The sequence below is a fragment of the Lissotriton vulgaris genome, chromosome 3_1, assembly GCF_964263255.1.
Source record: "Lissotriton vulgaris chromosome 3_1, aLisVul1.2, whole genome shotgun sequence".
Classification (NCBI taxonomy): Eukaryota; Metazoa; Chordata; class Amphibia; order Caudata; family Salamandridae; genus Lissotriton; species Lissotriton vulgaris.
In genome coordinates, this window is record NC_141689.1 from 1,893,908,717 (window position 1) to 1,893,922,561 (window position 13,845).

General features: G+C 45.6%; 1 protein-coding gene across 17 annotated transcripts in view; it reads left to right on the forward strand.

The window, feature by feature from the left end:
• Nucleotides 1–13,845, forward strand: part of RAPGEF2 (Rap guanine nucleotide exchange factor 2) — a 924,668-nt gene that overhangs the window by 782,842 nt on the left and 127,981 nt on the right. For all 17 annotated transcript variants that reach the window (XM_086962364.1, XM_086962365.1, XM_086962376.1 and 14 more), the window contains one exon: nt 11,134–11,291. In XM_086962364.1, the coding sequence (XP_086818490.1) occupies nt 11,134–11,291 (158 nt within the window). The remainder of the gene's footprint in view (nt 1–11,133; nt 11,292–13,845) is intronic.

A 13,845-nucleotide genomic window follows, 5' to 3' on the forward strand; every position in this document is an offset into this window, starting at 1 on the left:
AAGGCGTTGGAAGAGGACAAGACACTGGAGGAGGTATGCAAAAGAATAAAAAGCAGATGGATGAACGAAGACAAACGAGAAGAAAACCTGTGGCCATACTGGGCTGTTAAGGATGAGTTGTCTATAGTAGACGAATGCCTATTCAGGGGAACGAGGCTTGTACCGCCTGTATCAGTGAGAAACAACTTGGTCGAGATAGCTCACGAAGGGCATCTGGGTATCACCAAGACTAAACAAAGACTCAGGGAGAGCTATTGGTGGCGAACATGGACCTGGTCACCGAAAGGAGAATCAGAGACTGCGTTCCGTGCAGCAACAGTGACAAAGTCCTGAAGCAGATGACTCCCCCAATGGTATGTAGGCCGCCACCGTCAGGACCATGGGAAGAGTTGGCGCTAGACATCGTGGGCCCAATGTCTGGAGAACTGCGAACGCCTTACATCGTGGTGCTTATGGATTTGTATTCTAGGTGGCCGGAGATGAAGTTTGTGAGTGAAGTCACGACCAGGACAGTCATCGGGTTCCTGGAAGAAGTGTTCATCAGGGAAGGGCTGCCCAGCAACATCCTCACGGATAATGGTGTGCAACTATGTTCGAAAGAAATGGAAGACTTCCTCGTGGAGAGAGGCATCAAACACAAACGTTGCGCCTTGTACCACCCCGAAACCAATGGCATGGTTGAACGTTTTAACAAAACCCTCAAGCAGAGCATCCAGTTAGCCAAAGCCAGTGGAATAAGCTGAAAAGAAGAGGCGTGGAGGCGGTTAGAAGCATACAGGTTCACACCGCACCAGACGACGGGAGTCACCCCATTCGAACTGCTCCGTGCAAGGATACCCAACACTAAGCTGTCCCCAGGGTGGATGAAGTGGCACAAGGGGTGGTCAGACCAAACCAAAGGAGCGGAAAGCTTGAAGAAGCAAGAGGAAGCCATGAAAAAAAGAAAAGAACGATATGACCAGTTCAAGGCCACACGGGAGGCCGAATTCAAAGTAGGAGATAGCATCAAGATCAGAACCCCCACTGGGAGAGCAAATTGGTCAGGGTACAGTAGTCCTACCAAAATCACAAAGCTATTCAAGAATGCGGTCAAAACTCAAGAGGGAAAGATATGGAACTTAGGGAGAGTAGTGAGGTTCCACCCACCAGGGAATGACTCTGAGAGTGAAAGGGGGGGAGGGTGATGCAAAGCAGGACCGAGGTCCCAACACCAAGAAGCCATTGTCAGTTCCCCACCCAGGTGGTAGGTCTAACAGGAGAGTGACCAGACCCCCCAGTCATTTCGATCAGTACATTATGATGTAGCCCCTGCTTCTCTGCCATTCTTGGGTTACTCCTCCTAGCAGGATTATGACCAGCCTCTCTAGACATTCCGATCAGGACTTTACCGTCCTTCCTGTTTCCTGTTGTTCATTCATTGTTCCATGTTTTATTTCCGCAGGGGAGGGGGATGTGTGGTATCTCCCACCTTTATCACCCCCCGGCGTCTCCGCGTGTAATGGAGCTACTCGCGGTGACATCACTTAGAATGTCACCGCGACCAGCGTTCCAAGGCGAGCGCCGGGGGATTAGTGTGTGGAAGCTGCGTGAGCGGAGGCTGTGGCTGAGGTCGCAGTGCATATCACTTACTTGAATAAATACTTATGCTTAACCTACGTGACGTCCTTGTCATCTGTGGCCGTCACTACACATCCCCATAGAATGGAAGTGATGGGGTATTACATAACTGATAAACTTTTAAAAGCCCTCAGTGCTTCTGTAAAAGGAGGTAAGGCTCTTGAGTGGCCAATATTACAAACAAGCATTTACAATGCAATGGTTTTGCCTTTGTTAAAGTTAGAGCGATTGGCATTGCTCTTGACATTATTTTTATTTGTTTTTTTTTAACATAAATAAATGGCATTGTCATTTACAATGCCACTAGCTTTATCTCTCGCAAATGACACACACCAACACCCACAGAGAGCCCCCCCAACACACACAAACCCCCCCCCCCCACACACACACCCACACAGAGCCCCCCCACACACAGCCACACAAAGCCCCCCACACACACCCACACAGAGCCCCCCCACACACACACCTTCTGGCCCATTATCTTTTCTCCTCATCAAAATAACTGCCACACCCCTTTCTTTGTTCTGAAAATGGTAGGTAGCAAGCCATTTCAAATCTAGGGGGCTGTGGCCTAAAGAGAACTTTCTGAGGGCATGGAAAGAACAGCAGTCTCCTTTTTCATGGATGAGCATCCCCTAGCTCGGTTCTTATGCTCCACCTGTCTTTTTTTGATACTTCCTCCATTCTTTCCATAGTGTCAACAGTGGGTCAATATGCTTTGTCCTTTCTTTCCATAGCATCATGGCCGTTGTTGGATTCGATACCAAGTACAATGCAACGGTTTTGCCTTTGACAAAGTTAGAGCTATTGGCACTTTAAATGACAAATTGTTTATTTATGTGTTAGTTTTGAAAACAGATAAATAAATGGCATGGTCATTTACAATGCCAATAGCTTAATCTTTTGCAAATGCGAGACCTATTGCATTTGCACCCACACCCCCACACACACACACAGCCACACGCACACAGAGCCACACACAGAGCCCACCCCCACACACACACAGCCCTACACACAAACAGCATCACACACACACACACACACAGCATCACACACACACACACACACAGCATCACACACACACACAGCATCACACACACACAGCAACACACACACACAGCAACACACAGCATCACACACACACACACACAGCATCACACACACACACACACACAGCATCACACACACACACACACACAGCATCACACACACACACACACACAGCATCACACACACACACACACACAGCAACACACACACACAACACACACACAGCATCACACACACACACAGCATCACACACACACACAGCATCACACACACACACTGCATCACACACACACACAGCATCACACACACACACACAGCATCACACACACACACACAGCATCACACACACACACACACACACAGCATCACACACACACACAGCATCACACACACACACACACACAGCATCACACACACACACAGCATCACACACACACACAGCATCACAGGGGAGCAAAGAATTATGTGACAGTGGAGCAACGAATTATGTGACAGGGGATCACATACAACGTGAACCAGGTTAAGGAAGATGTCAGGAGCTAAGGCACATAACCCCAACTAGCCCTTCGGTTCTCAAAAACAGTATTCAGAGGCTCGGCACCTCTTCTCACAGAGTAAGCACTATCTGCACTCACTGTATCAGCTTCCTGGGTTTAGGACATGACTCAAAGGCAACGGTGAGTTGTCAAACTCATGAAGGAGAGTCACATGGGGACAAATTCTGTAAGAGGGACAGATAAAAACAAACATGTGCCTCGAATCAGAACTGCACATTCGTCAAAGCCAGGATGGCAAACCCAGGTTCCCTAAAGGGGTAATCATTATTTCATTTTCCCCGGGTATCCCTCAAGTCCTGAGCGCTACTTACCAAACAGTTCACCCAAACTCGCTGGTAATAGCTGGTTTCACCGTTCCACAATCACTAGTTATCAACTGGGAAATCTCAGAACTCAGCCCGCTGAGATCCGTGTACTTGTGTCGCATTCAGGAATCAAAATCTAAAACAACAAGCTTCAACTAATACAGAGACAGACTCGCATGCATACCACAGTCCACAACAGAGTCAGTTACACTCAGACAGAAAGACAACCTCACAAACACCTGGAAGCATGGTTTGTGCACACAGCATAAGGAACAATGCAGCCCAACATGCTCGCAAGAATATATGAAGAAATTAAATGACACATGTAGCCAGACAAGAAGCGACAAACAAGATCAGTAGACCCGAGTACACCACAACTCGTTCACACGATAGACCCAAAATTGCCGCACACAATATATACATACATTCTTGCGCACATTATAAGATAGGTAAAATAAGTATCCTGGTAAACGGACAACAGGCCAACCCGCACATTGCCAAGCACAACCTTGGGCTCAGGGAAATACTTCATGTGAGGTACCGACAGAAAACGGCACAGAGACACGCGATCGGACAGGCACACAAAAACACGAAGAGGCAGACACACACTGGGGAAAGGCACAAAGTCAAGGAAAGACAGGCACAGAGAAACGCCAACAAACGGACACAGAAATATAAAATCAAGCAGGCACAATCCACAAACTGGCACATAGAGACACATTCCGACAGTCATACAAATAAAAGGACAGGCACATAGAGACACTGCAACAGAGAACACATACAGCAGCAAATACACAAAGATGGACAAAGAACTGCTCGTATAGTTAGTTAACTCCTGGGAAGCCCATGATACTAATATAAGAACGGAGTGCCCTGCCTTCCCTTAGATTGTGGAGAACAGCAAGTGAATTTTTCGTTCAGTGATCTCAAAGACAGGAAGACCAAAAGAGAGAGGACATTGACCTACATCACACGAGGAGAATGAGCGTATTTTATCGAACGTGTTCATGCAGTATAAAAAAACATTTCCAAAACAGACCTCCACTGGTGGCAATCCCGGGCTCTGGTCTACTCTCCCAAGTGAGGAACAGCAGATACCGATCCATAACCTTGGCAAAAATTGCTCCACCTGCCAATGCTCAGGGAGAGAACAGCCGCCGCTCTATCCGAGCAGAGCTACAAAGCGCTGCAGCATCCGAAAAACCCGCTGCAACCCGACGCACTTCCGCCCAGCTGCGAGCAGCAACAGCGAGGTCGGACAACGCGGCCAGGACAACTTTTGTTTGGAAAAAATTCCGTATTGCAAGGAGCTTTTATCTTGTAACTTCTTATTTTACATTAAAAAAATAACTAGAAAATGCTTCGTCCCATTGTTCCATACCACCTCCCACCCCCGTTCCTCTTGCCAACCATACCTTCCCTTGGAAGCACAGGGCTCTATAAATCGCATGTTTTGCCCCACTTTCCAGTTCTCTTACCTGCGGAGTCCTGGGCAAGGGCTGCCCGCTGCTGCCGGGACTGGCAGGTCCATGGTGTCCTCTCTGCTGTGCGGCCCCCCAGCCTCCAGCTCCAGGTGGACCTCCATATTGCGGGGCCGGGGCTCCGTCAGGACCTTCGGGAGGGTAGCCGGGGTAAGCGCGGGCGGGCGCGGTCAGCAACTGGTTCAGAGTCGGGGTGGCGGTGATAGAGAGCCCCCTAGGAAGCGCTGGGGGCCTCCAGGGTAGGGCTTAGCGCGAGGGTAGGGCGGGTAGGCCCGGCCTGGATAGGGAGGGTATGCCGGGTAGTAAGATTCTGGGGGCTCTCGGTAGGGCGCACCATAACCACCAGGCTGATAGGCTTCGGGGGGCTGGTGGGTCCGTTGCTTTCGGGGGCGGCCGGCTCTCCGCCGCCGGGAGGAGAGGCCTCTTCTTCGTCGGGGCCACTTTCCGGCCCGCTGTCTGCGGCCACCTCGCCCGGCTCCTCGGGTCCCCCGCTTGGCTTCAGCTCCGGGGGACTGCCGAGGCCTGAAGGGGGGGCTGCGGCCGAGGCCACCTGCGCGGCCATCAACGGGGACAGGAGACGCTGCGAGCAGGAGAGGGGGTGGGAACAACGGAGACCAGGGGGAGGGGAGTCTGCGGGGAGCGGGCCTGGCTGAGACAACAGGAAAGCACGGTCACCAGCGGGAGGGGGGCGGGAACGGAGACGGGAGACGCTGCGAGCAGGAGAGGGGGTGGGAACAACGGAGACCAGGGGGAGGGGAGTCTGCGGGGAGCGGGCCTGGCTGAGACAACAGGAAAGCACGGTCACCAGCGGGAGGGGGGCGGGAACGGGGACGGGAGACGCTGCGAGCAGGAGAGGGGGTGGGAACAGCGGGAAATTAAAGCAAGCACTCACCTGGACTTCTTCCGGGTGCCTTCAATGCCGGACCGGATTCGGGGGCGTTCCCGGCTTTCGGCTGACGTCGCGTGACGTCGGCAAAAGCCAAAGAATCTCGGGAACGCCCCCGTGTCTGGTCCGGCATTGACGGACAGGCCCCTCATCCAATGGCTAGGCTCCATTTATGGAGCCAGCCAATGAATGACGAGGGCCGACCCAAAGCCACACTACAGTTCTCATTAGGTTTTTGCTGCGCAAAAAAGATGCGCAGAGCGCATCTTTTTGGCGAGGCAAAACCTAAAAAGTAAACGGATTATTGCTTTTTCTGATGTTGATAGTGTTTGCTCCAATGGCAAATTGAGTACTTTGCTAGGAATTTTGAATTTCTTTGCATTATTCAGTTCAGGGTGCTTGAGTCTTGAGCAGTGACACGTGATTGCTGTAGATCACAATACAAGTAATTCACAATCGCCTGGTCTCGAATTTAATGCTGTTTTTTAATTGTCAGCAAAATATGAGCTTCAAATCAATTAGACAGCTCATGTTTTATTTCACTTATTTTAAACAAATTTCAATTTTAAGACATTACTTGCAGTGGCACTGGGGCCCACAGAACCCTGATAATTGCTGTATATACCTACCACAAAAGCTGACAACGATGACATTTTCCTTGCTTGGACCAGGGAATCCTTGCTACGCTACTAGACAGCACGCAATTAACCGCATTGATGCTGATGACGGAACCGCTCCGCCATCAGCCGCGGTGACGCTGTGCTGATGACGGAGCAGTTCCGTCACGGCCCGCCCGACGCGCCTGCGCGGTGCGGATTCCGCGCCTGCGCTGGGCGTTCTATTGTGCGGGCGGGGCCATGACGGAACCGCTCCGTCATCAGCACAGCTCACCCGAGGCTGGTGACGGAGCAGTTCCGTCCCCAGCGTGTGAGCGCCACGCGGCCCCCCCCTCCCCCTTAACGCTGCGGCGGAATAGCCGCCGCCGCAGCAAAGGTGTTAAACGTATCCAGGTTTACTAGGGCTGTCACTTGCATGGTATACTGGCATGAGCAGCGTTTTAATGTCCGAACGATACAAAAATTAGAAAAGCTCCTGAAGCTGGTAATTTTGACCCATATCACCTTATCAGTAGGTACTTTAAATAGTAAATGTAACATAAAAGCACCTTAAAATGTGTTCCTCACATGCCCTAATGCTCCGAATATCCTAATTATAATACAGACAAAAACAATCTTTTCAAATCACTTCCAAATAATGTAGAGGTGGCTTAGCATTAAGGTGCCTTTGTATGATAATCAAAGGAGGGTTAGTGAGTATCACTCTCCTCACTCTACACAGCAAAATCCAAAGCTGTGCAAACCTTCGCAGTGGCTGAACATTGCTTACACATTTGGATACTATTTCTTAGTCTAATATCGCTAGTTAACTAAGTTACAAGTTGGAAATTGCTTTCTTCATTAGGTATAAACAACAACTGAGATTGCATGTGCTGCCAATCCTTTCACTTACTTATTCTAGATAGAACACCTGACCGTTAAACAAATGTTCCTGAAACCAAAAGTGTTGTTTGACTTTTATTTTATTTTGAAAAAAGGGGATTATTTTTTATTAGAATATCCACAGATTTTTTGAAATTGTTTTAGGCAAAGTTTTTGACCTTATGTACAATACACAACTCTTATTTGTCTTGTTGTAGACCACTAGACAGTTAGGCTTGCTTTTCTGTGGTGGTAGTCTATTTGTTAGAGTGACCTTTGTCCATTTGAGACTTGAGTGTTGATCAGCGTTTTAGTATGAGTGAAAATGAAACTTTTGCGTATACGGAAGACCATATAAAAAACCTATTAGCCGATCCGCCCCTATTCGCTTCTGCTTCTCTGAGTGTCTCAGCTCAGAATCAGAATGAAATCGATAAACTGACACGCTTAAAAAAGAAACAAATTCGCACCGACCTGCATGGTCATTTTTTGCTTCAGCACTTGAGAGGAGGCACGATCCCTACAGGTTTGCAGATTAAAAACGTCCCTGTAATATTCACAGAAGATCCCATATACAAGAAGGGATACAGCTACATAGAGACAAAATGCAGCCGGGATCTAATGGTGTTAACAATTGAAACAGCTCAAAGACTCTCAAAAGCACAATTACAAGAAATAGAGGCATTGGAAACATCAATATCTACTAATCAACTTATTACGGATTCAAAAACATTACTAGAGAAATTACAAAAAGAAATTGGAGAGTTCAAAGATTATACAGTCAACCAAAAAACAGTACAATTTGAAAAAGACAAGAAAAATTTCAACTTAGAAAAGGTATATCCATACTTACAATCTGATTTTTACTCTAAGCCGGATTCGAGAAAACATTTACAAGAATACCAAGGACGATCATACAATAAATTCACAACTTTCTCAGATACATCGTCGGCTAGCGGAAACGAAGGAGACGACCCTACACCAAGACGAAATAACAACAGGAGAGGTGGATTCCAACAACAACACCAGGGACCTTTTTTAGGCAGAGGCCAGCCAACACCACGTGGAAAAACCCGCTTTGCCCCCCAAACATGGGAAATGTCAACAAGACAACGCAATTACAAAAACTAATACCGTCACCAATATTCAATTTGTCCAATAAAATCTTGACATCCGAAGAGGAGAAAATTCTAACAAAAGGGCTCACCTTTGTCCCTACCAAATATACAAACTTTGTGAAACTGAAGACAGAGGTAATCGAGTTTTGCCGAAAGATAAGACTCAAAACTTACTTCAGTGAACAGCCTTACCAACCTAAGCTTGAAATAACAGGACTTAGAAATAAATCAACCTTCTGTCCACCCACAAACAAAATACCAAAGGAGGTGATTACTTTTGAACGGACCTTATTGTCAGCAGTAATGGAAATGGAAAAAAAGAAAAAACATCTCAAATTCAATTTATCAAAAGCAGAGTCACAGGCCTTAAATAATCTAAAAATGGACACATCAGTTATTATCAAGCAGGCCGACAAAGGTGGTTCTATTGTAATCTGGGACAAGGAATTGTATAAGACAGAAGTCAAGAGCCCGAACCCAGTAGTTTTTGTTAAAGGTTCTTCATTAGGTGGCATGCATGGACAACAATATTATTTGAAATACTTAACATTGCTCAACCAATTTCTGATAATTAAACAGACAGATAATCTATGTTCAAAGTGAATACAGATGATTTCGTATAAAGTTCTACAAAAGTGTCAGGGCCTTTGCAGAAAGTTAAAATGTGAAAAGGTGGCCGACCTTTTTCTCGGGCAATGGTGGAAATCCTAGGCCCCCCATCGTTATCAGAACAGGGTCTCCGAAGCAGGCCCAAAGATGCTCTTACCCAAATGCTGTAAGCACCGCCACTGTTCATCTGCTGACTGCCCCTGTAGCACTTTTAAAACTAGCGCGCTCAAGGAAATGTATTCAGCAGGAATGTGCAACTTGCTGGCTTTCCTCCATGTGGCATGTCCTGGTGACGTAAGGAGGAAGGACAATCCCCCCTAAGCCCCACCCTTTCCCAACAAGTAAATGTAAATCTGTATTTGTAAAGCGTGAACTACTCACCCTTACGGGTCTCAAGGCACTGGGGGCCATTGTGGAAATTAAGGGCCCGATGTAGGTAATCCCAAATTACCGATTCTTAAATACCGAATCATACCGATTCGGTATTTAAGAACTGGCAATCGGATGTAGGTAATTTTACCGATTTAATTACCAAATCGGTATGATTCGTTAATTATCGAATTACCATTTGTTCCTATGGGCCTGGAGGCCCATAGGAATGAATGTCAATTACTGAATCGGTAAATACCGATTCGGTAATTGGGGGAAACATAGAAGGGTGGCGGGGTGTCACTTTGACACCCTGTTGTACCCCTCAATTGTGCATGGGGGCACATGTTGCTGACGTACATGCCCTTAGGGCATGTATGACTGCAACATGGCACTGTTGTAAAAGCAAAAAAAAAATGCTTTTTAAAGGGTTTTTATTATTTACCACCAACTTCTAGTTGGTGGTAAATAACGAATTATTAAACCCCTGTAGCACTGATTACAGTGCTACCTACATGTCAAGATACAGATTCGGTAATTTTACAGTATCAGTATTTTACTGAATCTGTGAAATTACCGATTTGGTAAAATTATCGAATCTGTATCTTGACATGCCCCTACATCCCAAACTCCAAATACCGGTCGGTATTTGCCTTCCTACATCTGGCCCTAAGTGAGCTTTTGTCCTGAGTCACATGGTGCTAAGCTGAGCTGCCTACGGAGTCGGGGATCGAACCGTGAGCCCTGTGCTCGGAAGTCAGCTGCCCTGGCCGCTGCACCACACATCTCCACATGTATATCCTCTTCTGCTGCCTCAAACTTCATACTAAGAAGAATAGGGCAGAAGAAGAGCTGTTTGTTTCATAAACGTAAGCATGAGCCACAATGGCTCTTTATTTTGTTATTTTTGCCACATGATAGCTAAGTGTGCGCTCGGTCGCAAGGCCTGTGCCAGGGGATTGCATACGAAAAATCAGGAGTTTCAGTATCGACCCCACCACCTCCAACTTTGCCAGGGCCGGTTTGCGTTCCCAGTCCGGCCCTGATAACAAATATAAAAATAAATTAAAAATCCTTGAACAAAATCGGGAAATGCCAGCAAGCAAGGAAAAGACACTCCACATAGAGTATTGCTGCCCACACTGGCAGTGTCCGCACCATTTTTTGAAGCAGGTAATATTACTTTTCCGTCATAGTGTACTTGTGGCAACAACCTGTCAAGTGGGTGCAGCAGGTATTGGACCGTCACATGCTAAGTGTCTCAATCTTGACTCTGATTAGTTTTAAGGCCGTGAAGGTCTAAATCAAATTTTCAATCTATCGTTCTTTTTCCAGATGGCCACTGATGGGAGCATGTGCTGTTACTTGCACATTATTCTAGCTTCAACTCAAACACTTGTGTCTAATGTGTATGAGTTGTTGGTTGCAGAAGTGGAGGTAGTGGGGTAAAGCCTTTTAAAAAGCAGGAGTATTGAAAATAGTCTGTTTTTGCCAATTGTTTAATACTCAAGTTTTGTTCTTTCTAACACTGTAAATAATAGGTGTTAATCATCAGAGTTAAAATTACCAGAGGTGTTTCTACTATATTGTATGACAGTATTGGCCTACACTCGTACGTGTGTTATGAAGATGTTCAGTGTTCTTTGCTTACCTTTCTTTACAGTGACATTGGAATTGGTCAGTCCCAAGATGACAGCATAGTTGGATTAAGGCAAACAAAGCACATCCCTCCAGCGTTACCTGTCAGTGGGACCCTGTCATCCAGTAATCCTGATCTGCTGCAGTCTCACCATCGTATCCTAGACTTCAATGCCACACCAGGTGAGCTGTCCATCCTTTCCACAGTCTGCTTTTGTCTTCTGCTTCAGTACAGTATTTTGATATGCAACTGCCACCAGAAAATTGTGAGACTTGCCAAGAGGGGGGCTTTTACTACACCCACATGCTCTCAGCCATGAGAACGTGTTTTGATTGTGCAGAAGTTGTGTGCTCCCACTAAAGTGTTTGCCCTCCACACACCTGTGATCATCCTGTTCATTTCTCCAGCTGCCTGAGCTCAACTTTCAGGGGCACACGTGACATTGCAATGCTGTTAAAGTGTCTTAGATAACTAGATAATTTATATTATTTTTCTCTGGCAGAAGAATAGATGGGAGGAGGGCATCCATTAACCTACATTGATGTTTAGGTCTGACTTGACAATGCAACTGTCACCTGACCTTTTAATTTTCACCAATATTGTTTCCACACAAATACATACAATGCAAATACCATTCCCATGCCATTTTCTTGTAGGGCTTCACATGACCTCAATTTCAAACTAAGTCAAATTGCCATTAATATTGAACTGTACAACATGACATGTATTCACTTAGATACATCCTAGAGCAGTGTGCAGTCCAGCGGCTGCATTGTATTGCACTTTTTATGCATGCCTGAGGGTGCATGTTGTCTGTTAAGGACATAGGGACCACAGGACCAAACATTTGCTGGCTCAGTTTTACAGAATTAATGACAAGCTGCAAAGAAAGGAACTCGGAAGTTCGCAATGTAATTAATTAATATACACTTCATGGAAATGAACTCGTTCGGAATCGGAAAGGGATTCCAGTAAAACTATATATTGCTTTTTAGCCCTCTCCAATAGACCTTTCTCTTGTATCATCCTCTTCAATTTTTATTGTCTGAACAGCAGCTATTGCCCATTTTAATTCTTCTTCTTTGGGGGATGCAACATGGACGTTGAAAATCAAATTTGCGAGAGTGTGATGTATTTTAAATGTTTTATCTAGAATTTGAAAATGTTGAATAAAATGAATGTTGCATCTGTTCTACTAAGTAAGATTTGAAAACGTTCCATTAGGTTGCCGTTAGTAAGTGCAACTGCTTTTCAGTAATTGGAGTGTAGTCAATTTGAATGTACGTTATACAGCATTTAATTTTTTGTTTACCAGTTAACAGGGCTTCTGGACTAGAAATAGTGTTGGGCACATTCCATTCTAACAAACAGATTCTTACTCACAGAAGTTAAGACTTTGGAATGAAGAGTACGTTTCGGCAATAAAAGACGTCCTAATTGAGATCTAATTGAGATACCACATGTTTTCTGAATGGCAGAAGAGAATGCTTGGTCTTTAAGTCAACAGAAAGAAAGCTCCATAAAGCATGTTATGGCTTTTCAGTAAGATGGATTCCGAACTTGAACAGATCCGAATCCTGCTCATGAGCCCTCTTTTACTGAAAGAAATCATGAACAGATTGGCACAATAGGTGGCCTTAATCATATCCAGTGCTTTGTACACTAGGCAGCCAATCTCAAATGCAATTTTTGATTAAATAGGCTTCAAATGTAAGGTACTCCGGATTAGGTGATGCGACTAAACATTATCGATGAAAATAAGAATCTGGTTGTGGTCTTGAGTGTGGAAAGTGATAATTCAGGCCCCATCGCAATGATGTTCCCAAACTCTAGGGAATAGATCAACTGGGATGAGTCTGCTGCGCTTAGGTGTGTTTCATTGTTTAGTTTACATGTACCCTAAATGTTTCAGTATAGGCGAGAGGAAAGATCAGAAGGGTTTTACTCGGTTGAATGAGAAGGGGTCGTTCTTATGTTATGGGTAATGTCAAAGAACTCAATTTTCCGTAGGCTGAACTTCAAAAGGTTGTCAGTTATCCAACCCAGTGATAAGCTCGAGTCCTGGGCACCCCCAAAAGGCATTGCAGCACTGCTTGAAGAAAAGTTCTCAAATTCAGCAATGGAGATCTGTTAGTTATTAAAGAGGCTGCACAGAGATAAAGTGAAATGAGACAACAAAAATGTTCCTGCAATCCAAAAAAGTATGTACATCATCTAAGATTGTTAGGGTGGCAATTTTGATACTACAGCTTCATTGGAAGCAAGTTTGGTGATCTGTAAGGAAGTGGTGTTTTTGATGCAGGCAGTGAGTTGTAGACCACAGTTACTGAGTAATGAGTAAGAGCAGATTATAAACTGTAGTAAGTCTGATATGTCTGATGGACACTTTTCCCTGCAGATTCCTCACTCTATTAAATGTCCCTAAGTATCAGACTAGATCTGGAAAACTTGCCTTATGTAACGCCAGTAATGTCTCTGCCTAACAAGGAAGTCATAAAACCAGCCACTGTATACCAATTCCTGCAGCACTGTAATCAGTTCCTGTTTTGCCATGCACTAGTTATGTGGTTTAGAGCTCTTCTTCAGTGTTTACTGAATTCCTCAACGTTTTAGTAGATGGTCTTTCAACAAAATGTCTCATTGTTTGACCAATTGAAAGTCCATCACGACTGATCACTGAGAGCTCCAGCTGTTCCGCAAGTGTTGTGCCCTCCTTCTAACTCACCACTCCTCTGG